The 23,514-nt window shown below is 47.7% G+C and overlaps 1 protein-coding gene, 1 long non-coding RNA gene and 1 pseudogene across 21 annotated transcripts in view; 1 reads left to right on the forward strand and 2 right to left on the reverse strand.

The window, feature by feature from the left end:
- Nucleotides 1-1,393: 1,393 nt before the first annotated feature.
- Nucleotides 1,394-5,668, reverse strand: Gm11620 (annotated as a pseudogene).
- A 730-nt stretch (nt 5,669-6,398) lies between these two features.
- Tlk2 (tousled-like kinase 2 (Arabidopsis)) overlaps nt 6,399-23,514 on the forward strand; it is a 116,065-nt gene continuing 98,949 nt past the window's right edge. For 6 of the 20 annotated variants that reach the window (XM_017314550.2, XM_006533316.4, XM_006533314.4 and 3 more), the window contains exons 1-2: nt 6,399-6,417; nt 22,716-22,798. In XM_017314550.2, coding sequence (XP_017170039.2) covers nt 22,718-22,798 — 81 coding nt within the window. In that variant the 5' untranslated portion in view covers nt 6,399-6,417; nt 22,716-22,717. Of the gene's footprint in view, nt 6,418-16,361; nt 19,091-20,030; nt 20,556-20,635; nt 20,990-22,715; nt 22,799-23,514 lie in introns of those variants that run through there. The other 14 variants (NM_001112705.2, NM_001361996.1, NM_001294329.1 and 11 more) reach the window with 10 other exon arrangements.
- 1700052K11Rik (RIKEN cDNA 1700052K11 gene) lies at nt 17,524-19,937 on the reverse strand. The gene has a single exon (NR_027956.1). It is a non-coding gene; the product is annotated as an RIKEN cDNA 1700052K11 gene (long non-coding RNA).

Here is a 23,514-nt window from a genome sequence, read left to right on the forward strand (position 1 = left end):
TAGGCATTTCCCCAGGAATACCTTGCTGGGAGGAGCAAAAGCCCCAGCAGGACATGGGGGATGGGCTGGGGTGGGGGTGGGAGACATGTGGAGCAGTTGCCTTTCCAAAGGAGACTTTACCCAATCCTAAAGTTTTGTCACGCTGGGGGAGGAGTGGAGCAAACTTTACTCTAAGCACTCAGGAGGCGGAGGCAGGCTGATCTCTGAGTTGGAGGCTAGAATGATTTAGAGTGAGTTCCAGGACAGCCAGGGCTGCACAGAGAAACCCTGTCTCAAAACAAAATAAAAACAAAAAAGAAGCAGCAGATATTATTATAGATGGGTTTAAGCCTCCATATACTTTCTTTGATATTACAGAAGCCCACATTTCAGAAACTTTAAATCTCTCTCTCCTCTCTGTTCTCTCTCTCTCTGTAGGCAAGGCTAGCCTTAAACTTAAAGATCCAACTGCCTCTTTCTTCCCAGTGTTGAGATTAATGGCATACACTACCACTGCCAGGCAACACTTTGAAAAAAATGAAAAAAAAATGAGATTTGGGGTTTTATAGAGAATTTGGATTTTAAAAGAGACTGGATTTTTTGTGTACATGAGTACACTGTAGAAGTCTTCAGACACACCAAAAGAGGGCATGGGATCCCATTACAGATGAGCCATCATGTGGTTGCTGGGAATTGAACTCAGAACCTCTGGAAGAGCAGTCACAGTGTTCTTACCTGCCCTCTCTCTAGCCCCAAAGACTGGATTTTTTTTAAAAGATTTATTTATTTATTATATGTAAGTACACTGTAGCTGTCTTCAGACACTCCAGAAGAGGGCATCAGATTTCGTTATGGATGGTTGTGAGCCACTATGTGGTTGCTGGGATTTGAACTCGGGACCTTCAGAAGAGCAGTCGGCGCTCTTAACCACTGAGCCATCTCGCCAGCCCCTGGATTTTTTTTTTAAGATTAAGTTTTTCATTTAATGTATGAAAGTCACATGGTGTTCCAGGATTGAACAATTCCATGGAAACAACAAGACGTTTCGGCCACCTCAAGCAGTCTTTCCAATAACAATTTAAAATCCATTCAAGAGAGGCAGGGATCTGCCAGAGGGGCTGCAGCTAGCACAGTGCTGGTGGCTGAAGACCAGAAGTGGTCCACTGTACTGTGTAATTATTGAAAAACTATGCAGGCTATCACTGGCTTCTCTTGACTGCAGTAGTCTTCCTGCCTCTGTGTCTACCCTCAAGTGGTGGTCCACACAATAACCATCAGTTACCTGGGGGTGTGTGTGTGGGAGGGTGTGGTCACTCGCCTTTCTAGTCATCCTTCCCCTGCAATTAGTCTGCTGCAGCTTGCTATAAACCCCCTCCTCCCAGCCCCGTCTAAAGAAAACGCCAGAGACTTGTAATTTATTGGTCAGATTTATTACAGTAAATTCTCAACCCACAAAACACTCCACACACAGATTGCAAACACAAATGATATCACCACAAGCTTCACGACTAGATGGGGCTAACCCACCCTACATATGATTTAATCTTCGAAGAAATGCCCACTTCATATGGCTCCCTGGACCACACGGTTCTGATTCCTCTTCCTCTCCTATAGATTCCATCTTATCTACAAGTCTCCATCTTCCTCTCTGTCCCTGAGTGCTGGGGGCCACCCCAGTGTGGGATGTTCTTTCTCGTCGGTTCTTATTGAGGCAACGGCAGGGGAAGAGCTTAGGCAGAGGGTAGGACTTTGTGAGATATTTAGGGTTGCTGTATAATAAAACATTTACTTATCTAAGCCCAAGTTACTAAGCTGTTGTAGCTGACCTGCTTTCTGTGATCCTATAAGGCCAGAAACTACAGTTTCTGGCACCTAGTGCCACTACTTCAAGCCACAAAGGATTAAGTAAATAGCCTTTGTTCTATCTCAGCAGGAACTGCTGGGCTCTAACTTTCAGCCTGCTAGTTAGAAGTCTCAGGAAGAGAAGACACTTAGAGAAGTGATTATAGAGTTTATTACTAAGTTGTAAAAAGTTTCCTATGAAAGCTATTTAAGAGGAAAAGCAAAAAAATCCTGTGTGGGGAAAAGGAAAAATTCTCTAAGTAGGAAAGGGAAAAGATTCTAGTCTAAGTGGGGAAAGGCAAAAAAGGTCTCCTCTGTTGATTTCTCTCATCTCTTTGTCCTCAGTACTTATACATCTTTCAGAATACATGAGCATGTGTTACAAAATTCATCACACGTTCACACAAAAAATCAAATCATAAATTGAAATAGAAGTTTACAATAGTGAATGTTTACATGCATATCCATTAGGAGTAATTATCTGGCTAAACATCCATCACTTGTTTCAGCTCCACAAATTCACTGAAGGTTTAAAACCATAACGAAGTTATTAGTGAAGTTTTGTATAGGCAAACCCAGTCGGAACTTTATCTTCTGTCCCAACACCTGTAATACATCAATTAGTTCCCTTTTAATGACCTTTGGTTAATTTTATTTTTTCTTTGAGACTGGGTTTCTCTGTGCAGTCCTGGCTGTCCTGGAACTCACTCTGTAGACCAGGCTGGCCTCGAACTCAGAAATCCACCTGAGTCTGCCTCCCAAGTGCTGGGATTACTGCCCGGCCTGGTTAATTGTTTTATAACCTCTTGGAATGTGCTCTGAGTAGGAGAAAGTCTGGTTACCAACTAAGAGCAATTAACTGGTAACACTTGGAAGACTGACAGAGTTCTCATTGCAGCTTTGACTATCAGAAAAAGACCTAATAGCAGTCCCGTTAATAAAATAGCTTAATAATCACAGATATGATTTTAGGAATTCTAATAAGATCATCACTAAGACTTAAGTCATCTATTTGTCTATATAGCATCACTACAAGACAGTACATCTTCATGGATCTGCAGAGACCTGCTCCAAAGGGGTGTGCTCCTACTTAGTGATTGTTATATATGTTTAATGATTACGAAAAAAGCATATTAATATCAGGAATCTTTCCTAAAATGAGTCCCTCACAGCCTTGCTTAATGAGGGCTCACCTGTCCCAGATTATATAATAATCCGAGGCAGGCCACTTCAGGATGATCGCCTGCTAGCTTGTCCCATTATGGCTCCTGACACCTGAGCCTCTCTCTGTCCAGCCTCTAAGACTATCAGGCCGCCCTCTTTCCCACTGCCCAATCCCAGGCTCTAGCCTCATTTTTCACCCGCCCTCACCTCTGTGTCTACAGCACACAGATTCCCCGAGGCTTCTGAAGGAGGCCTCCTGGTCCTCTGGCCTTGGAGCTGTTCAGGTAACCGTAGCTAGCGCTTGAAGTGGAACCAGAGCTGGAAGATTCCGTTGGCGAACCGGCAGCGGAAGCCATGGCCGTGTGAGTAGTCACACTCGCGCCTGACGATCTTGAAGGCGATGTCGTCGTAGGGAGGGCAGGCGTGGAAGTGCAGGACCGCAAAGTCCGGGTTGTCCGGGCATGCCTCCAGGAAGTACTCGGGCGTGGCGCGCTTACGGATGAGGTCCGGGTAGAAGATGTTGAATTTGTAGCCCTGCACGATCTTGAGCGGAGGGTTGTCCGAGTCGTAGTGCGTCTGGTTGTATTTGTTCCACTCGAAGCCCGTGTGCACGCGGTTGAAGAAGCGCGGCTTGCAAGGCCGGTACTTGTCGGCCCACAGGTAGGCGCCGCCGCCCAGGGGCATCTCCAGGCTGAACTGAACTGCGCCTCGTCCTGCCCCATGCCCTCCCTCGCGCACCGGAAGAAGATGTCCTCAGCGCTCTCGCTCGCATCACCCGGAGCCTGAAGCTGCTGGCGAGACAACAGCAGGCGCTGCAGGCCCTCGTGCGGCTCCAGCACGTGCGCGTCCACGGGCAGCTCCCGTGCTATGAGCAGCCTAGCTCGTAGTCCCCGCCAGACTCTGCGGGATCAGGTCCTCCTCCAGCAGCACTTCCTCTCCATCTGCCTCCCTTGGTACTGTGGCCCCCTTGGGTTCCGCTGTGTGCACTGAAGTCCTCCGGCTGGGAGGCCGCTCCTCAAGTTCGGGGCTGTGGGTGGCCGTGGGCTCTTCTGGCTTGAGGATGGGGAAGAACGGCTCGCTCTCCACACCCTGCTCCTGCTTCAGTTGGAAGAGCTTCTGTCTAAGAACATCTTAGTGGCGCTCACGGAGCCTGGCCCTGGCCATGAGTGCAGGCAACTGCTGCAGCAGGCTCTCCCAGTAGCCCATGCCGAGGTTGGGGCCGTCGGGACGGACCTTGCCCTCGATGGCCTGGAAGAGGACCCGCAGCTGGTTATAAGTCTTTCCCTTGAACACCGACTGCACATCGGAGCTGACCGAGGTGTTGACCGCCTCACGGCGCTCGCCTGTGTCCTTGCCAGAGGCCTCCAGCTTGCGGAGCTCGGCGAGCTCATCCTCTGTGATGGTCTTCATGCCCCGCCAGAAGTCCACGTTCTTGCCCGGCTCCAGTTCCATGGACACCTGGATGTCCTCGAGCAGGTCCTCCATGTCCGCCACCGTGAGGCGGTTGAGAAAGGTGTAGGGTTCGTGCGTCTCCTCCGGCAGCTCAAAGTCCTCCTCTGCACTGATGTAGTTGGCCAGCAGGTCGATGGACTTGGCCCGCCCATCTCGGATTCGGATCTTGGAGCGAAGCTTGGCCTGCCGCAAGTGGAAGCTGTCCTCCTGCTCCTCCCAGGCCTGAAAGTGTTCTGCCTCCTTCTCCCGCTGCAGCGACTCCTGCTCCTGCTCCCGCAGGGCTTTCTACCGTTCCCGCTCTAGCCATAGCCGTTTGACCTTTTGCAGCTCCAGCCGGTTCTCCTCCCGGATCCTCTTGTCGCGCTCCTTCAGCTCCTTTTCTCCCAGGTGGCTGATGCCTTTCTTCTCCGAGATCTTCGTCCAGATGAAGGTACCCAGCAGGTTGTTGTCTCCAAAGGGGTTGTCGGTGTTGCTGTAGCCCATGTACTCCTCACCCCAGCCCATCTTCTGGCGCTTCTTGCGCTCCTTAGCTTCCTTCTTGGCCAGTCTTCGTGCACGCTTTTCCTCAGGTGTCTCCAAGGCCTTGAGCAGCTCTTCTTGCTGCTTGCGCTCCTCAGGAAGCCCCAGTCTTTCCTGCAGGCTGTGCTGCTGGCTCAGGGCCATGGCAGCTACCCCGGGAATCCGGGAGTGTCTTGGGGAGTCTGAGCTAGACGCTGATGACCCCGGGGACCAAGAGTGCCCGTGACCCTTCCGGGCCCGGGAGCCCTGTGCCTGCTCCTCACCCGAGTCAGAGCATGAGAACTGGTCCTGTAAGTGCCAACGAGGTGGCCGAAGGCTGCTCTGGTTTCGCCTCCTAGACTCTGCTGCCAGGGTCCTTAGGAATCTGACCTGCGCCCCAGGCTGCTCTGCTTGTCTTCCCACTGGCGCTCCTGTCCCACTGGTGTTCCTGTCGCCTTCAGCTGCTCTGCCTGTGGCCCCGGCTCCAGCGCTGGCTCTGGCTCTGGCTCTGACTCCTACTTTGTTACTTCCATCCCCATCGAGAGTCAGGTCTCTTTTGGTGGGCCAGCGAAGCCATAATGCCTTTATGTACATTTTTACAAACAGGAAGGGGTGGATCCCACTGGGCGGGGCCAGTTCCAAAACCTAGGTGAGCTCTCCCTGCCTGTTTGTTTGTTTATTTGTTTTTTGAGACAGGGTCTGTATAGCCCTGGCTGTCCTGAAACGCACTCTGTTGACCAGGCTGGCCTGGAATTCAGAAATCCTCCTGCTTCTGCCTCCCAAGTGCTGGGATTAAAGGTATGTGCCACCACTGCCCGGCTCCTTTTTTAAAAAAATTTTATTTATTTTCTGTATATAAGTACACTGGAGTTGTCTTCAGATACACCAGAAGTGGACATAGGATTCCGTTACAGGTGGTTGTGAGCCACCATGTGGTTTGATGTCAAGAAATCAAGAAGAGCACTCAGTGCTCTGAACCGATGAGTCACTTCTCCAGCCCCAAGACTAGATAGTTTTGTATTGTTTTGTCCCCCCCCATATATTTGATATTTTATTATATACAAGAAAAATACGTGTTACAGAAGAGCTTCTTTATATAAAAAGCTAGAAACACACATACATATTCAATGTAAATCCCAAATGGCACCCAGCTTACTACATCCTTGGACTTTAGGAATTATAAAAAAAGACTTTCAATTCAACTACAGCACTGTGAGGCCCTCATTTAGTGGTCCCCTTTGCATCTGTACATAGCTTCAGACTGGAGTTTCAGGTTGATTTTAATGACGACACCTTAGCTTCGGATCACATAGAGCTATGTAGGCCCTCAGTGGCAGTCTGCTCGCTCTTGGAGATGGAGAGATCAGAGGACTCTTCCACTTTACACTTCTCTACCGGGTTAAGGCCTCTGTTTTGTCTTTTCCATGTGGCTTTTTGTGCTGGAAAAACGGAACACCTCCGCTGGAAGAGCAATCCACACTGGTATGTACACTTGTCTCTCGACTTACAAGTTCTTCAGTACACTGCTCTAGAGCCTCCCTCTCTTCATCCATGTGTGGAGACAGAGTACTTTCTCTCTCTCTCTCCTCTCCTCTCCTCTCCTCTCCTCTCCTCTCCCCTCTCCCCTTCCCCCTCTCCCCTCCCCCCTCTCCTCTCCTCTCCTCTCCCCTCTCCTCTCCCCTCTCCTCTCTCTCTCTCCCTCCTTCCTTCTCTCCCTCCCTCCCTCTCTCCCTGTTCTCTTCTCTCTCTGTACTCTTGCTCACTTCTTTCTTTTCTGTTCCCTCTTCTAGCTGCTGCCCCTTTCCTATGCTGAGTTCCCTGGCCTTGGTCCTGGGGGCCAGTGAACTCATCCACCTGAGAACAGCTTGCCAATAAACTTGCATTTAATATAATCTAATCTGGTTTAAATGGGCTCATTTCATACGAAGTGAAGAAATAATACCCAGATTGGGCCAGAACTGGGAATAATTAGGTCCCCGGCCGATGGCCTTGGTCATTCCAGGCCACATGGGGACCACTCTGTCCTCTCCTCTTCTAGATACATCATTTCTTTTTTTTTTTTTTTCTTTTTTTTGGTTTTTCAAGACAGGGTTTCTCTGTATAGCCCTGGCTGTCCTGGAACTCACTTTTGTAGACCAGGCTGGCCTCGAACTCAAAAATCCGCCTGCCTCTGCCTCCCGAGTGCTGGGATTAAAGGCGTGCCCTGCCACGCACGGTGATATATCATTTCTTGAGATCTGTGAATACCCATCACCAGCTACGTTGTCTCAATTAACCCTTACAACCCCAAGGTAGGCTCATCTGCAGCAACCAGCTGTGCTGGGAAGTTAAGTTTCCTAGTACTATTGGCTTCCCTCAGAGCTCTCAGCAAGACTCTGCCAATGGAATAGCCTAGGCTGTCTTCTGGTAGCAGGAGGTGGCAGCAGTGGTGTGTCAGGCCTGGCAGGAATGGTATTCTCTCAATCTATCAGACTATTGAAACAAAGGACTCCAAAGAAAGGAATTTCCCCAGGAACACCAACCTGGGAAAAGCAAAAGGCCCCAGCTGGAGGTAGGGGATTGGCTGGGGTAGAGGTGAGGCAGGGGATTTGTGGAACAGTTTCCTCTCAAACTTAGGTATCACACAATTCTAAAGGCTTGTCAGGCTGGGCAGTAGTGGTGCAAACTTTAGCCTAAGCCCAGGGCAGGCAGAGGCTGGCTGATCTCTGAGTTTGAGGCCAGCATGGTCTACAGATTGAGTTGCCGGACAGCCAGGGCCACACAGAGAAACCTTAAGTGGGAAAAAGAAAATAAAACAACAAAATGACTTGTTTTTCCCTCTTCCTAATATGGCCACATTGAATAAATCTCCTTTTCTTTCTGCTTTCAACTTTGAATTTGGCTGCTTTTTTGTTGGGGTTTTTTTTTTTTTTTTTTTTTGGTTTTTCAAGACAGGGTTTCTCTGTATAGCCCTGGCTGTCCTGGAACTCACTCTGTAGACCAGGCTGGCCTCGAACTCAGAAATCCACCTGCCTCTGCCTCTCAAGTGCTGGGATTAAAGGCGTGCGCCACCACTGCCCGGCTGAATTTGGCTGTTTTAAATGGCGTATTGAGGATGGGTAGGCTGCCCTGACTTGGGGCTCAGGTTGGGACCTCCACTGCCTGGGCAGGAAGTTGCAGGAAAAGGGCACTCACTCAGAGACTGCATTTCAGTAGGTGCCCAAAGGAACATAACTGAGTTGTTTTTTTGTTTTGGTTTGGTTTTTTAGTTTTGTTTGTTTGTTTGTTTGTTTGAGACAGGGTATGAAGCCCTGGCTGGCCTGGAACTCTATGTAATCCAGTCTGGCCTCAAATTCCCAGTGATCCTCTTGCCTCTGATTCCTGAGTCCTGGGAGTAAAGGCTTTTTTTCCAGTAAGCTGGTGTTGAAAGGAATGGGTGGTTGTGCTATAAAGGCATCCAACTTGAGGTTGGATAATTTTTATATACTTTTCATATGTCATGAAACATATTTTCCAGCCATTTAAAAACGTAAGACAGGAGTGGGCCCGTTGTCCCAGTTGCTTGCGAGGCTGCAGGGTTACTTGAGCCCAGAAGTTCTGCATCATTTTGGGCAACATCATGCAATGCAACAAAATCATAAAAAACACCCTCAGCTTGAAATCCATACAAAGACGGGTGGGCAGATGGAGCCTGGGGGCCTGCAGTTTCCTGACCCTTGGTCCACATCCCGGCCTTCTCAGAGCTCCTTATCACCTCACACCCATCTAGCCTGGACCTACCTGCCACTGACTGAGAATCTCTTTCTTCTCTATGGACATTCATATCAGATCCTAGCTCTCCTGTGAGCTGTGTTACGCACAAAGAATCATTATTTAGCTTAGAATTTAGCTCAGTGGTAGAGTCCTTGTCCGCCATGTTTGAGGCTCTGGGCCTGATCCCCACATGATCCAGTCTCAAACCACCTGTTTCCCCATCTGAAAACTGTTGACCATGATTCCACGGGCAGTGTTAAAGTTGACATGACATCTGATAACTATCAAGTAACCGTGGCTGACGTAGAGTAGGCGTGCCATCAACCAACTGCTTGCAGGAAAGTACACTATAGATGAAAATTCCAGGTCTCAGCCTCCCTGAGGATTAAAAAAAGTTGATTAAAAAAAAAAGTTAATGGGAGAGATGGCTCAGTGGTTAAGAGAACTGACTGCTCTTCCAGAGGTCCTGAGTTCAATTCCCAGCAACCACATGGTGACTCACAACCATCCATAATGAGATCTGATGCCCTCTTCTGGTGTGTCTGAAGACAGCTACAGTGTACTTACATGTAATAAATAAATAAATCTTAAAAAAAAAAGTTAATGGGAGAGATGGCTCAGTGGTTAAGAGAACTGAGGTGGTTCTTTTGTTCTTATTTGTCAGGTTTTCTTTTTACTTTTTACTTACAGGGTTTTTGAGAATAAAGCTTTGTATGTAGCCTTGACTGGCCTAGAACTCCATGACCTCCAGGTTTGTGTCCTGAGTGCTGGAATTACAGATGTGAGCCACCACATCCAGCTAACTACGGTTCTTGTCATTGTCTCTCTCTCCCCAGTTTTGCTCTAATGTGGGCTGGGTGTGGTGGCACAGGTCGGGAGGTAAAGACAAGTTAATCTTGCTTAGTTTCAGATAGCAGCTGAGGCTTTAGGAATTCCTGTCTCATCGATTCTCGGCCTTTTGGCTAAGATCAAGTGTAGGAATTCCTGTCTCAAAAAACCAAGGGGTGGGGCAGCAAAGGCTAGTCCGGATGGTTCAGTATTTTAGCAGTGGGGACTTGTTAAAACAGAGTTTATGCCTCTCTTGCATTTTAGCTATTAGAAAGAGGGAACATGGCAATGATTTTTAAAATATGGAGAAGAGGTTAAAAGAGGACATGAGGGAAGGGAGGCTGCTCTTCAGGGAACAGGAAGATTGTTCAGCATCAGTGAGCTGTGGGGAAGAGCTTATGACTTGATAAGTGAAACAATTGTGTCAAGACTTGCTTAGGGTGTGGGGGATTGACTTCAACAGCAGTCTGCTTGCTGCCTAGCAAATGCAAGGCCCTGCCTGGGTTTGCCTCCTAGGATGGGGGTAGGGAGTATATGTTCAATTGGCTTAAGCAGAGCTTCCAACTAGGCAGGGAGGGGAGATAGGAAACAAGAGATGGCCGGCAGTGGTGAATCTCAGGGAGGCTGAGTGCTAGGGTGTTCATCTATGCTGTACTTTCCTGCAAGTAGTGCTCCATTTTGTTAGATATGGGAAAAAGAGGGACTGGAGAGATGGCTCAGTGGTTAAGAGCACTGAGTGATCTTCCAGAGGTTCTGAGTTCAATTCCCAGCAACCACATGGTGGCTCACAGCCATCTATAATAGGATCCAATGTCCTTTTCTGGTGTGTCTGAAGATAGCAACAGTGTACTTACATACATACAATAAATAAATCATAAAAAAAAGAAAAAAGAAAGAAATGAAATGGGAAGAAGAGAGGAAATAAGACTGACAGCTTGCTCAGTCTGTCAGCCAGTTACTTGATAGTTCCTGGATATTGTGTCAACTTTAATACTGCTCATGGAATCGAGGTCATAGTTTTCAGATGAGGAAACAGAGGTGGTGAGATGGAACAGTCTTCTGTCAGACCACTGCCTTTTCTCACTGGCCACTGACAATCCTGTCATGTCTGGGGCTGGAGGTATAGGCCTTGGTTTCTATACCCAGCAACACAAAGTCTGAGCCCCCTAAGTCCGCATGGTAGGGGATGAACATAATCTAAGAGATTTTCTTTACTTTTTAGTGTTTAGATATGTAATATTCTTCCAAAGGGCTGCTGTGCTTAAGGCTTGGTCACACTGCGGTGGCACTTTTGGGGAGTGATTGGATTATAAGGGCACTAACTTCAACAATGACCCATCTACTTACTAGTTCATAAACAAATGGGATCATAGGTCCTTGGATGGAAGAAAGAGGTCCCTGCAGGTAGATGTTTGAAGCATATATCTTGTCCTCAGACACTTCCTGTTACAAGATGAGCATCTCGACTCCATCATGCCCTCTGACATGAAAGAGCGGCGCCAAGGACCTTGGGCTGAAATCTCTTGAGATGGAGGCCTTAAATAAATTCTAGTTTCTGCAAGTCGTTTTCTCAGATTATTTGTTACAGTGACCAAAATCTCAATAGCCACACTCCAAAATGTAATGTTTATGTTAAAATGATAGACAACCTCAGTTTTGCTTCAAATACTATCACTAAATGGTTCAATCCATTGATAGCCTGTTTTTCCAAATCAAACTGCACTGACAAATCAACTTAATGACAATTACTTAGGTCCCTGGCAGAAATGTGACGTTAAGGGCTGGAAAGGTGGCTCAGAGATTAAGAGCATTGACTGCTCTTCCAGAGGTCCTGAGTTCAATTCCCAGATATCACATGGTAGCTCATAACCATCTGTAATGGAATCTGATGCCCTCTTCTGGTGTGTCTGAAGATAGCATCAGTGTACTAATATACATTAAATGAATAAATAAATTAAAAAAAAAGAAATGTGAAGTTAAGCTAAAAACCATTAATTCAGGAATTACTGTCAGGTACATAAATGTTGCAGGATATTTGATCATGCTGTGAACTCAGAGGTTGTGTTATTTACTGAAAAGAAAAAATCTGTCTAGTTGTGGTATTGCTTACCCTTTGCACACAACTTTAACTCCACTGGCTAGAATATAGACAGGCTCTTAATACACACCTTTAATCCCAAACAATGAAGGTAAAGTTAGTTTGTAGAAGGAAGCACCCATGTTTGAAAGTGATGTCTAATTGAGTGGCAGACAAAGTGATGAATCAGGGAAAAATAGACAGGATAGGATCTGCCCAACTCTCACAGGAAAAGAGAGGAAAGGGAAGCTACTTAAGGGGCGGTGCAGAGAAGGAGGAGGCAGCTTTACTGGGACTGTTGTACAGAGATAGGCTGCAGAGAGAGAACAAGCTAGACACAGGTGAAGACTGAACAAACCAGAGAGTGAGAAGGTGCCCGGAAAAGAGAAGCCAGATTGAATCAGTCAGTGTGATGGTTTGTATATGCTTGGCCTATTGGTTCTATTAGGAGGTGTGGCCTTGCTGGAGTTTGTGAGTATGGAGTATGTGTGGGCCTGGGCTTAAGCCCTTCACCCTAGCTGCCTGGAAGTCAGTCTTCTGGAAGTCAGAAGATACAGAACTCTCTGCTTCTCCTGTACCATGCCCATTTGGATGCTGCCATGTTCCTGTCATGATGATACTGGACTGAACCTCTGAACCTGTAAGTCAGCCCCAATTAAATGTTGTCCTTTATAAGACTTGCCTTGCTGGGCAGTGGTGGCACATGTCCTTAATCCCAGCACTTGGGAGGCAGAGACAGGCGGATTTCTGAGTTTGAGGCCAGCCTGGCTACACTAACTACAGAGTTAGTTCCAGGACAGTAAGGCTATACAGACTGGGGTATTGCTGTGATAGGCCTGACCATTCTTTTGTTTGGAAGAATGTGGGTTTGGGAACTTTGGATTTGGAAAGCCATAGAATGCCTTAAATGGGGCTTAATGGGCTATTCTAGTAGGAATATGGAAGACTTTGTTACCAAGAGTGATTTGAATTGTGTGGACCTGGCCCAAGAGGTTTCAGTGGAGAATTTCAAAATGTGGCCTAGAGACTGTTTTTGTGGTATTTTGGTGAAGAATGTGGCTACTTTCTGCCCTTTTCTGAAGAGTCTGCCTGATACTAAGGTGAAGAGACTCAGATTAATTGCATTGATAAAAGAAGTCTCAGAAACACCTAACATAGATTTTGTTCTCTGGTTAAGTCTCATGAAGAGCATTTTAAACAAGAATAGTAAGAGATGAAAGAAAAATATAAAATATATGATTCGAGTATTAAGGGGCACCAGGAAGTGAATAGAGCTGAAGCCTGTGTACAAGGATATCACATTGAATTAAGGCAATAGTGACCTTGGGGCAAGACCTCACCCATCCAAGCATGGTAGTACAAACCTTTAATCTCTAGGAGGCAAAAATAAGCAGATCTCTGAGTTCAAGGCCATCCTGGAACTGAGCAAGTTCTAGTTGAATAAAAACTGAAATCCAGGCTTGGTGGACCAACTTTTAATCCCAGTGTTTAGGAGACAGGCATGCAGATCTCTGAGTTCAAGGTCAATCTACAGAGCAAGATCCAGGACAACCAAGATTAGACAGAGAGGAAGTAAGAAAACAAAGCTGGTAATAGAATAAGGGGGTGGGCTATGTTCCAGCCCCAGCAAGCAGCAGAACACTGCAGTTTTGGCCATGTGGCTCTGGCTTTAGAGTGAAAAATAGAAGGGACTACTGGGACAACTGATGTTGGTTAGCTAGAGCTAAGAAATTAGCTGTGATTAAGAAGAGACCAGCATCACTGAGGTGAAATATGGAAGTGTTCCAGGAATAACCAAGGTTGTACCTTGTGCTGCAGCTGGCCTCGGTAATATGTAAGAGTCCCTCACGTGGTACTGGTTTTGAAGGCATGAAGGGGTCATGAAGAGCAGCTGAGGCTCGGCACTGTGAGAGGTCATGGAAGGCCATTGGTGAAAGTGCAGCCTCATTTGCAGTTGATGGCCCAGGACTGAAGAAGTCATGCCAAGGAGTTGAGGCTTGGCACCACGAAGAGAGCCTATAGGTGAAGCCTAGTTGCAGTGGAAGACTCCAGCGTATTGGAGATGCCGGTACCATGGATGATCACCAAGAATAGCAGCAGTAGTAGAGTAGATCAACCAGAGCTTAGAGTACTACAGAGGGTAGAGATGGAGAAGTGACAACAGTGTGGAGAAGCCCAAAAGATCATATGTGGATCTCAGACATTGAAACAAGAAGCTGTAACATGGGCTGGTGAGATGGCTCAGTGGGTAAGAGCACCCGACTGCTCTTCCAGAGGTCCGGAGTTCAAATCCCAGCAACCACATGGTGGCTCACAACCATCCGTAACAAGATCTGACGCCCTCTTCTGGAGTGTCTGAAGATAGTGTACTTACATATAATAAATAAATAAATCTTTAAAAAAAAAAAAAAAAAAAAAAAAAAAAAGAAGCTGTAACATTGAAGATGCTTTGGAGACTCCAAGATGTTTGAGATGCCAGAGCTGTGGGTTATCTCCTGAGGAAAGCTGCTAACAGGGAGTGGAACCAGCCCAGGAAAAAGAAGTTTGTTACAGTCAACAAAGATGAAAAGGGAGTTGGAGATCTGAAGACTGTTATATCTGACATGGAGATGCAGAGTTTGGAGTTTGCCCAGCTGGTTTCCTGTCTTGCTTTGGGGATTACACTAAAGTGATTGGATGAATCTCAGAAGAGACCTAGAACTCTGGACTTTTTACATTCTTAAGACTGCTATGGACTATGGGGACTCTGGAAGTTGGACTAAATGTATTTTGCAGTATTCTGTTTAGGTGGGACCCCCATAGACTCATATGTTTGAACAAGTCTATGGGGGCCAGGGAGTGGAATATAATGGTTTGTATATGCTTGGTTCAGGAAGTGGCCCTATTGTAAATTGTGGCCTCGTTGGCTTAAGACCCTCACCCTAGCTGCCTGAAAGTCAGTCTTCCACTAGCAGCCTTCAGATGAAGATGTAGAACTCTCAGCTTCTCTTGCACCGTGCCTGCCTGGATCACCATGCCTGCCTGGATGCTGCCATGTTCCCCCTTGATGATACTGGATTGAACCTCTGAACTTGTAAGCTAGCCCCAGTTAAATGTTGTCCATTATAAGACTTGACTTGGTCAGGATGTCTGTTCACAGCAGTAAAACCCTAAGACAGTCAGCTTGGAGAGGAGTCTGAACCAGAACAGCTGAGTTGAACCAACCAGCCAGAGCTCAGAAAGAACAAGAAAGACTCAACTAATTCAGCAGGAAATTTCAGCGGCTGAAAACATTGTAGGCCTAGGTAAGATTGTATGGAGGCTAGAAGCTTCCAGGACTAAGCCTAGGTTAGAGATGTAGGCAGTAAGCCTTGGGAGATCGTTACTACAGGAGAACAAGAGATACTTTAACACATAAACTATCTCATTTAATCCTCCAATGGCCCCGTGTTTTAACACCATTTTATGGACTAAGGAGCTGAGGCTTGGAGCTTAAGCCTACACATCCTTTACAAGGTCAAGGTTGGGCTGGGGTTAGAATCAAGGGCTTTACATAGGGTCTGTGTCCGGGCTAGCATACTGCAACATCTTTCAGAGGTCGGAGGTGGCAGCAGTGCTACAGGTACCATCATCTCACTCTTGCTTTATGTTGGTTTTCTTTTTCGAAACAGGCTCTCATTCTGTATCTCAGGACGGCCATGAAAAATCCTCTTGCCTAAGCCTCCTCAGGTGCTGGGATATTAAAGGTGTGAACACCATGTCTGAACTCTATAGTACTACTACCACCATGTCCAATGATAGCATCTCCCTCACGTCAATCAGTGTGTGTATGTGTGTGGCACAGCATGTGAGTGGAGGTCAGAGGACAACCTGTAGTTTTTCTCCCTCCTATATCAAACTCAGGAATCAAATTCAGGTTCTGAGACTTGGTGGCAAGTGCCTATACCCTACTCTCTCACTCTCTTTTAAAGATTTATTTATGTATATGAATACAGTGTAGCTGTACAGATGGTTGTGAGCCTTCATGTGGTTGTTGGGAATTGAATTTTTGCCCCGGCCCAAAGATTTATTTATTATCATAAGTACACTGTAGCTGACTTCAGACACACCAGAAGAAGGCATCAGATCTCATTACGAATGTTTGTGAGCTACCGTGTGGTTGTTGGGATTTGAACTTAGGACTTTCAGAAGAACAGTCAGTGCTCTTACCTGCTGAGCCATCTTGCCACCGCCCCCCCAAACCATCTCTTATCCTTTTGGTTGTGAGCCTATTTCTTACCAACTGAGCCATCTCTTCAGCCTTGATAAACCATTTCTTTGGCCCTGGTATCACCTTTCTGATGAAGGAGGTAACCATTATGGAACATTCAAGAATATGCTTGTCAGAGATGGCTGTGGCACTCTCACCTGTAATTTCAGAACATGGGAGGCAGAAAATGGAGGACTGCTGCAAATTTTTGTCAGCCTAAGGTAGAGTGAGACTTTGTCTCAAAAACAAAACAAAAATTACTCAGGAGTCTGAGGCATCAGAGGACACATGATACGGTAAAAGGTGTTAAAGTGTTCTGGTGTCTTCCTCAAGATGCTTTTTCTACAATTTAATTCTTTAACAACCAGCCACTTTGCTTTTGGTAGTTCCAAAGGCAATGTTAGGAAAACACAACTTGAATACAGATCCTCAGGGACAATCACATATATATGTATTATAGGCTCCATAATGAAGTACAATCAAAGAGTCTGCATAAGTTTAACCCAGATTTCCCCAGTTTCTTTGTCAAAGCAACCTTTCCTCTTCCTTTGATTCTTTTTTTTTTTTTTTTTTTGGTTTTTCGAGACAGGGTTTCTCTGTATAGCCCTGGCTGTCACTTTGTAGACCAGGCTGGCCTCGAACTCAGAAATCCGCCTGCCTCTGCCTCTCAAGTGCTGGGATTAAAGGCCTGCGCCACCACGCCAGGCCCTTTGATTCATTATTAACCTACAGAGAAATCAGCACAACACACTGTGGAGAAAACTACAGCTAGTCTCGAGTATGACCAGGGGATGTGTGATTCTCTGACTTTAACATGAATTTGGAAAACTTTTCCTTTATTTCTCTAAAACCAAAATCTGGTTCCATCTATGTTTAAGTTTTTCATAGCTGATGGGAACTGGATTCTTATACAGGACATAGCATCACTTGCCATTCTCAAACAGGCTACTTCACATGACCAAACACTGTTTACATAAATTGATCCCTGAAACCAAGGTTATAAATGTTACAAAAATTTTTCTGAGAAAAATCTATTTTCTTGCCTGTTATTTTTATTATATTTTTTTTGAGCCAGAGCTTCTTTGTGTAGTCCTGGAGCTATATATAGTTAAGGCTGGCCTCAAACTCAAAGATCTGTCTCTGCCTCTTGAGTGCTTGGCATCAGAGGCATGCGCCACTAGGCCTGGCTAGTATATTTTGAATTATATGATGCTTAAAATAAGAAAGTCTCCAATTTTTCTAAGTAGTTTCTATTGGAACAGCTGTTAAGCCTAGAGTGAGCACACTTGGGTGGTATGACTTTCCTTGACACCTATATGTAGTACGATTTATTTTGTGTGCCTGGCCCTTTAAAGGATCCCCAATGGCTAGTCAACTGACTCTTTGGAAATGCTTAGCCGTTAGAACTGCTTGACCCTATGACCTTTTGTGTCAGTTAACTCTTGGACTTCAGGAGACAGAGAGTAGGGTCCAAGAGTCAGAGGAGTAGGAAGAGAGAAGGGTCAGAGAGTAGGGTTAGAGAAGACAGTTGGTACAGAAGAAAGGAGACTGAGAAGGACTAGAGAGGAGAAGGCAGTTGGTGAAGAGAATGAACAGTGAAAAGAAAGGCTGGTGAGCCAGGGAAGCTAAGCTGAGCCAGAAAAGATCCTACTGTTAGGAAACAGAGGGAGAATCCATGAAGAACTCACACAAAATAGCAGGAAAAAAAAGACATAAAGCTTCATTTATAGAAAATTAAAATTGCTGGGCAGTGGTGGCATTCGCCTTTAATCCCAGCTCTCGGGAGGCAGAGGCAGGCGGATCTCTATGAGTTTCAGGACAGCCAGGGCTACACAGAGAAACCCTGTCTTGACCCCCCATCTTCCCCCCCAAAAAGGTGAAACTAAAAATTTCATCTGTCTTCAAATGGTTCCTTTAAAACTGCACTCAGGAAACAGGCATCAGGGCATATGCCTATACTGCCAGCTCCTAGGGCCTGGGACAAAAGGACTGAGAATTTAGAACAATCTTGGCTACATAGTGAGACTCTCTGAAAACAGATAAAGGTGAGTCTGTGTGCTTGGAATGTAGTTCAGTTGGTAGACTGCTTGCCTAGCTTATAATTAATCCTAGCTCTTGGAAAGCAGGAGCAGGAGGACCAGAAGTTTGACAGTATCTTCAGCCAGTGGGAGATCTAGGTTAGCCTCAGCTATACATTAGACCTTTTATCAAAACAAAAAGCTGAAAATGGGACCTGTGGTCTAGAAAGGGCACTGGGAATCCTCTAGCTCTAGCACAAGGTTGGTGAAACTTGAAACGATTAGATAATTGGCCCAGACAACTTGTTTGTGGACCAGCTGGAAGAACTCAGTTTCAACTGTCCATTTCTCTTTCTCTTCTGGTCTCCTCTCCTAATTTATGACACTCTAGTGTTATTTAAGGAGTTATTTTTAGGCTGTGTATAGTGGCTGCATGCCTGTAATCCCAGAACTCTGAAAGAGGTCGAAGGACCCACCACCTAAGGCCAGCCCATGCTGCATAGTCAGTTGCAGGCCATATTCTTTTCAGATTTATTTTTAATTATGTCTGTGTGTGCACATGAACGCACTGTCCATGGAAGCCTTACGGGTGTAGATGTTTTGGAGCAAACCCAAGAACAGTGCCAATCTTAACCACGGAGTCATCTCTCCAGGCCCCTTTCTTTTGGTCTTAAGATACCCAGGCTGGCAATCTTGTTTCATCTCAGTCTCCCAAGTTATGGGAATGTGGGTGTTATTTTCTTGATCTCACTATAATCAAAGAACTGTCTTTGTTTTCCCACTGTGCAGACTTGAGGAGCCACAGTGCACTCCTTTTGTTCATCATTTTCATGCTTGAGACTGACTGCATTCTGGGGGCTCCTCCTTGCCCCCTTTCCCTACCCTTTGCTCCTGACTTGCTCTTCCCCTCTTCCCTTCAAAACGTTCATCTTTCCAAGCAGCCTGGGATCTGGAAGATGACTCCCAATTTGAGTTTTTCTACTTGAGTTCTGAAGGATGGAGAATGTACAAAAAGGAATTATCATCCTTTGCCCATTTGGCAGGTCTCTGTCCAGTCAATATGTGGAAAAATTAATAATAACAGAATTCTACTTTGGAGTACTTGCCAACGCCTGGAAAAGTTCAAGCCGGCTGTGTAAAAGCTTGAATGTTTCTCTTGTGATTCCCTTGTAGTCCTTCAGACACGTTCAGACATCTGGTCAAGGAAGCATCAGAAGAAAACAAAAAGCTGAGTCGTTACTTTGAAGTCCGTGTCTTGGCTCGTGAAACTAGGTGAAGAAAGTGACTTTTTCCCCCTTTGGCGCTGGGGTCAGAGGTGGAACCCTTTCCCATGCAGGAAAGCCCTCCTGTCGCAGGCGCTCACCCTCTCAGCAGACACTCTGAAGAGCAGGCCCCCAGCACCCCAGGAGGGCCATCTTGTCACCGGAGGTTAAGATGGAACCTCCCCCTAGGTGCTTTGAGAGAGTTCCCCGGGGGGCGGGTAGCGACCTCCGCTCTGGAGGGGGGCATGCTGGTGAGGGCTCGGCTGTGATCCCAGGACACCTTTGTCCCTGGAGACGCCAGGCCAGTCAGGTACGTGGAAGGCGAGAGCCGCCGGCCGGCTTTCCGTGCCTGTGGCGTGGCGTGGCGTGGCGTGGGGTCTGGGGACGTGGACCATGGCTGCGGGGGATGGCCGGCTGGCGGACATCGGGTGGGCACCGCGAACTCAGTGACACCCCTTGCCCCGCTCCCGGGCTCTCTCCTCGGATCCATCGCTGGGCAGAGCAACCTCTTTCCTCACCCCAAAAAATGTGTGTAGATGAGAGGCAGGGCGAGCGCGGCAGTCCCGCCGGGTCGCCGCTCCGACGCTGCTCCGCGGCCTGAGGCGCAGCCCAACCGTCGGCCTCCGACTCTGTCTCCACAAAGGCGGGCTCCCGAGGCTCCGGCCCCGGCCGCTTACCCGGCGCCCCCGAGCCGACCAACCACCCCTCACGTCGCAGGCGGGGCCGCAAGCGCCGCCAGCCGCCCGCCCTCAGCAGCCCTGTCAGGCGCGGCCTGTTCCGCCGGTGCGGGGTCCCCTGGTTAACCCCTGCCCGCCAGCGCGGCCGCTGATTGGAGGAGGCGGAGCTCCGGGGGCAGCAGCGACCCTCCCCCCAACACCTTTCCCGTCCCCTCCCCCACGGCCGGCACTACCTCCCCCCCACCCCAGGAACACCCCCCCCCCGTGCCTCCCAGCCGTGCAAATCTCGCGAGGAAACACGCGGTTTCACTAGTGTGTTTACACCGATCACTACTAATCCGGACCGAACCGATCCGGATTAAGGGGCCGGAGGCGGGTCCTGGGCACTAGCGGTTCCGACCCCCCCCCCATCCCGCCCTCCGCGCCGCACCCGAGTGGCCCCCAGCCGAGCGGGCCCCCACTTCTCGGCCCGACCCAGACCCTTCTGCGCCTCCCTTGGCCTTTGTCCGGCGCCAGGAGGCCGGCCCCGCGCCCCCCGGCGGCCGCCCGGGCCCGGGCCCGCGTCAGCCGCCTGGCTCCGTACGCGAGCTCGGGGATCTGCGGCCTCCGTGGCCCCCCTCCCCCGCCCGCCCTGTCGTGGAGCCCGGCGCCGCCGGCGGCTGCCCGGGCGGGGGGTTGCGGCGCTCAGGAGAGGCCCCGGCTCCGCCCCGGGCCTGCCCAGGGGGAGAGCGGAGCGGTCAGCAGCCGGGTCGGGTCGGGGCCCCTCCCGAGAGGAGAGTGGAGCGGCAGCGGCGGCAGGTGAGAAGCTCAGCCCCTGGACGTGGAAGGGCGCCGGGGCCTGGGGTATTAACCGTCCCGGGGGCCCCACTCCAGGGCCCGAGGAGGCTGCGACCCGGGCCGGCGTCGTGCCGCAGCTCCTGGGCGCCGAGGCGGGAGGTGCTCCCCGAGGGCTGCGGGGTCGCCGAGGGGCCGGGCCGAAGATGGACCAGGCCCAGGCCTGGGAGTGTGGCGGTCGGCCTGCCGGGAGAGGCGACTCCGGGGAGCTGGAGGCCTCGGCAGCCTACGGGGCGCCCCCGAGAGCTGTCCCTCGCTCCGTCCGTGACAGGTGGGCCCGGAGTTGGGGAAAGTTTGGAGCCGGCGAGGGGCGCCGGGACCAGGCCCCATCGGTCCTGCTTCCCGGCTTGGGGCCATTGGGAGGATCCCGGTCCAAAGCCCCTCTGGAAAGAGATGGGGTGGGTATTTTCTGATCATGAGTTGACATTAAATGGGGTAACTGCTAGGGCCTCATTTTCTGGGCCAGGCCTGGGGATGGAGGGTTGGGAAATGTTTCCAGAGACCTTGGGATTGGGGAGAGACTGCATTGTAACCTCTGCCTTTCCGACCTCGATTATTAGGGCAGGACAAGTAGTGAGCAAGGCCACCTACCTACTTAGGGAAAACTCGGTTTTCTTCTCAGTCTTTTTTTTTTTTTTTTAAGATGCCTTTCTACCATTCTAACAGTTTCCTAATTCCTTACTTGTGTGTGTGAGTGAAACTTGAATTCGTCACCTTTTCATTCCCCTTTGCTCCAGGCATTCAGTCCAGGAAGGGAAATGAAAGTTAGGACGGGTGTAGGGGATGTTACTGGAAATTATGGAGCTGTTAGATTGCAGAGAAGGTTTGATTCCTTTTTCAGTGAACTTTAATACAAATTTCTGCCAATCACTCCAGGAGTGCCTCCAGTAACTCTGGAATACTAGAATGTTTGAAGGGTTCCTATGTTATGATGCATGCTCTTTTTCTATTCTCAATATTGAAGAACTTTTTAATGGATGATGCAAGAGTACTTTCTCCCATCGGATGGACAAACTTGCTCATAGCATCTACATTAATTGGTCAGGAAAAGAGTTTAAAAATGGTGCCCTCCTGCTCCTCCCTGTTTGGGAGGAGTGCAAGCAGGTACCCAGAGTGGAGAGGAAACTACTGTTCCATGGAGTGGTCAGAAAAAGATTTTGTAAAGGAATTGTTACAGTTACATCAATTTCCTGAGTGAATGTAGGTTGATGGTTTATGTTGGGTTCTACATTACATTTACCATGAAAGAATTCCATTTTTCACTAGCTACTGTGAGCTATTCAGAGAAAGGAGCTATATACAGTAGGGCTTCTTGACGTTATTTGCAGCTTCTGATTCACTCTGGATTCACTTGAAATTATTAAATGACTCATATTTTTAGCTTAACTAGTTCTTATGTGTTTGGGAAAGAAATCTCTAGAAGTACTTAGATTGAAAGGTATCTGACAGGAGTTTTCTATTTGTAAGTTTGCCCTTGTTCTACCCTTCTGCTTAACTTTTACAGAGTTTATATGAAGAGTTTCTTTCTTTTTTTTTTTAAAGATTTATTTATTTATTATATGTAAGTACACTGTAGCTGTCTTCAGACACTCCAGAAGAGGGAGTGTCAGATCTTGTTACAGATGGTTGTGAACCACCATGTGGTTGCTGGGATTTGAACTCTGGACCTTCGGAAGAGCAGTCGGGTGCTCTTACCCACTGAGCCATCTCACCAGCCCCTTTATTTCTTTTTATTTACTTTTTTTTGTAATTTTTTTTTTTAAATTTATGTAGCCCTAGGTGGTCTTGAGTTTGCTGTGTGTAGACCAGGCTGCCCTTAAATTTGTGTCTGTCTGCTACTTATACCTCTTGAATGTTAGGATTATTACGGGGGGTAGACTTCCATACCTCCCTCCCCCTATAAAGACCAAATTAGAATTCAGGAAAAGTAGAAACGATCCTCGTAGGTGAGAACTTGAACTGCTACGGAATCTTAGATAACTGTTGATGACATCAGATAACTTATAGCACTTGAATGTGTATTTCCTTGAGGTTTACAAAATTACTGTGTGTTTTGTTTTACACAAAACTTTTTTCTTTTCAGTTAGTTTTCATGGCTTCTTGTCCCTCTTTCTTTTTCTGTAGAAATGATGGAAGAACTGCATAGCCTGGACCCACGAAGGCAGGAATTACTAGAGGCCAGGTTCACTGGAGTTGGTGTAAGTAAGGTGAGTTATTCAGCGATAATGAGCATTTCAGAGGATAACTTCAACACATTTAGGAGTTGCACAGAAGAGTTTCTGTGCTAGAAAACAGACTGATAGGTTGCAGGGGAGATTTGTCACGGGGTCCAGTGAACTTTGAGAATCCGCCAGTCATTCCTGTAGTCTATTTAAGTGTTTGTTGGGAGACTGTGCTTCTGTTAAGGGCAGAGCTTTCCTGAGGGGCTTGCTGCAAGACTACTGTTAAGATTGTGGATCTAGATTCTGTTTCATTGTCCGTTAAAACTTCTCAGCCACTCAGGAAGAAAAAGGCATTGTATAGCGTTCATACACTGGCTCTGTTGGGTGGTTACGTGACGGAGAACTGATGAATTGGCTGAGGTCTGCTACCTCTCCATATCTGCAGATGGCAGGCAGAGTCCTCCTGGTTGTATCCGCAGACTGCCTTTTCATTCTTCTTAATTTCTACTAGTGGTTTTCTTCTTTTAATTAATTAATTTACTTATTTTATGAGTATTTGCCTGCATCTGAGTATGTATGTACTTGGTGTGCATGTTTGGTGCCTGCAGAGGCCAGAAGGGGGCATCACATGCTCTGGAACTGGGTTTAGATGGGTGAACTGCCATGTGGGTCCTGGGAACTGACCCTCGTCCTCTGAGAGCGCTGTGCTCTTCTCTGCTGCACTGCCTGTCTAGCTTCTCACTGTTGCCATTTTGTGGAAG

This window comes from Mus musculus, chromosome 11, assembly GCF_000001635.26.
Source record: "Mus musculus strain C57BL/6J chromosome 11, GRCm38.p6 C57BL/6J".
NCBI lineage: Eukaryota > Metazoa > Chordata > Mammalia > Rodentia > Muridae > Mus > Mus musculus.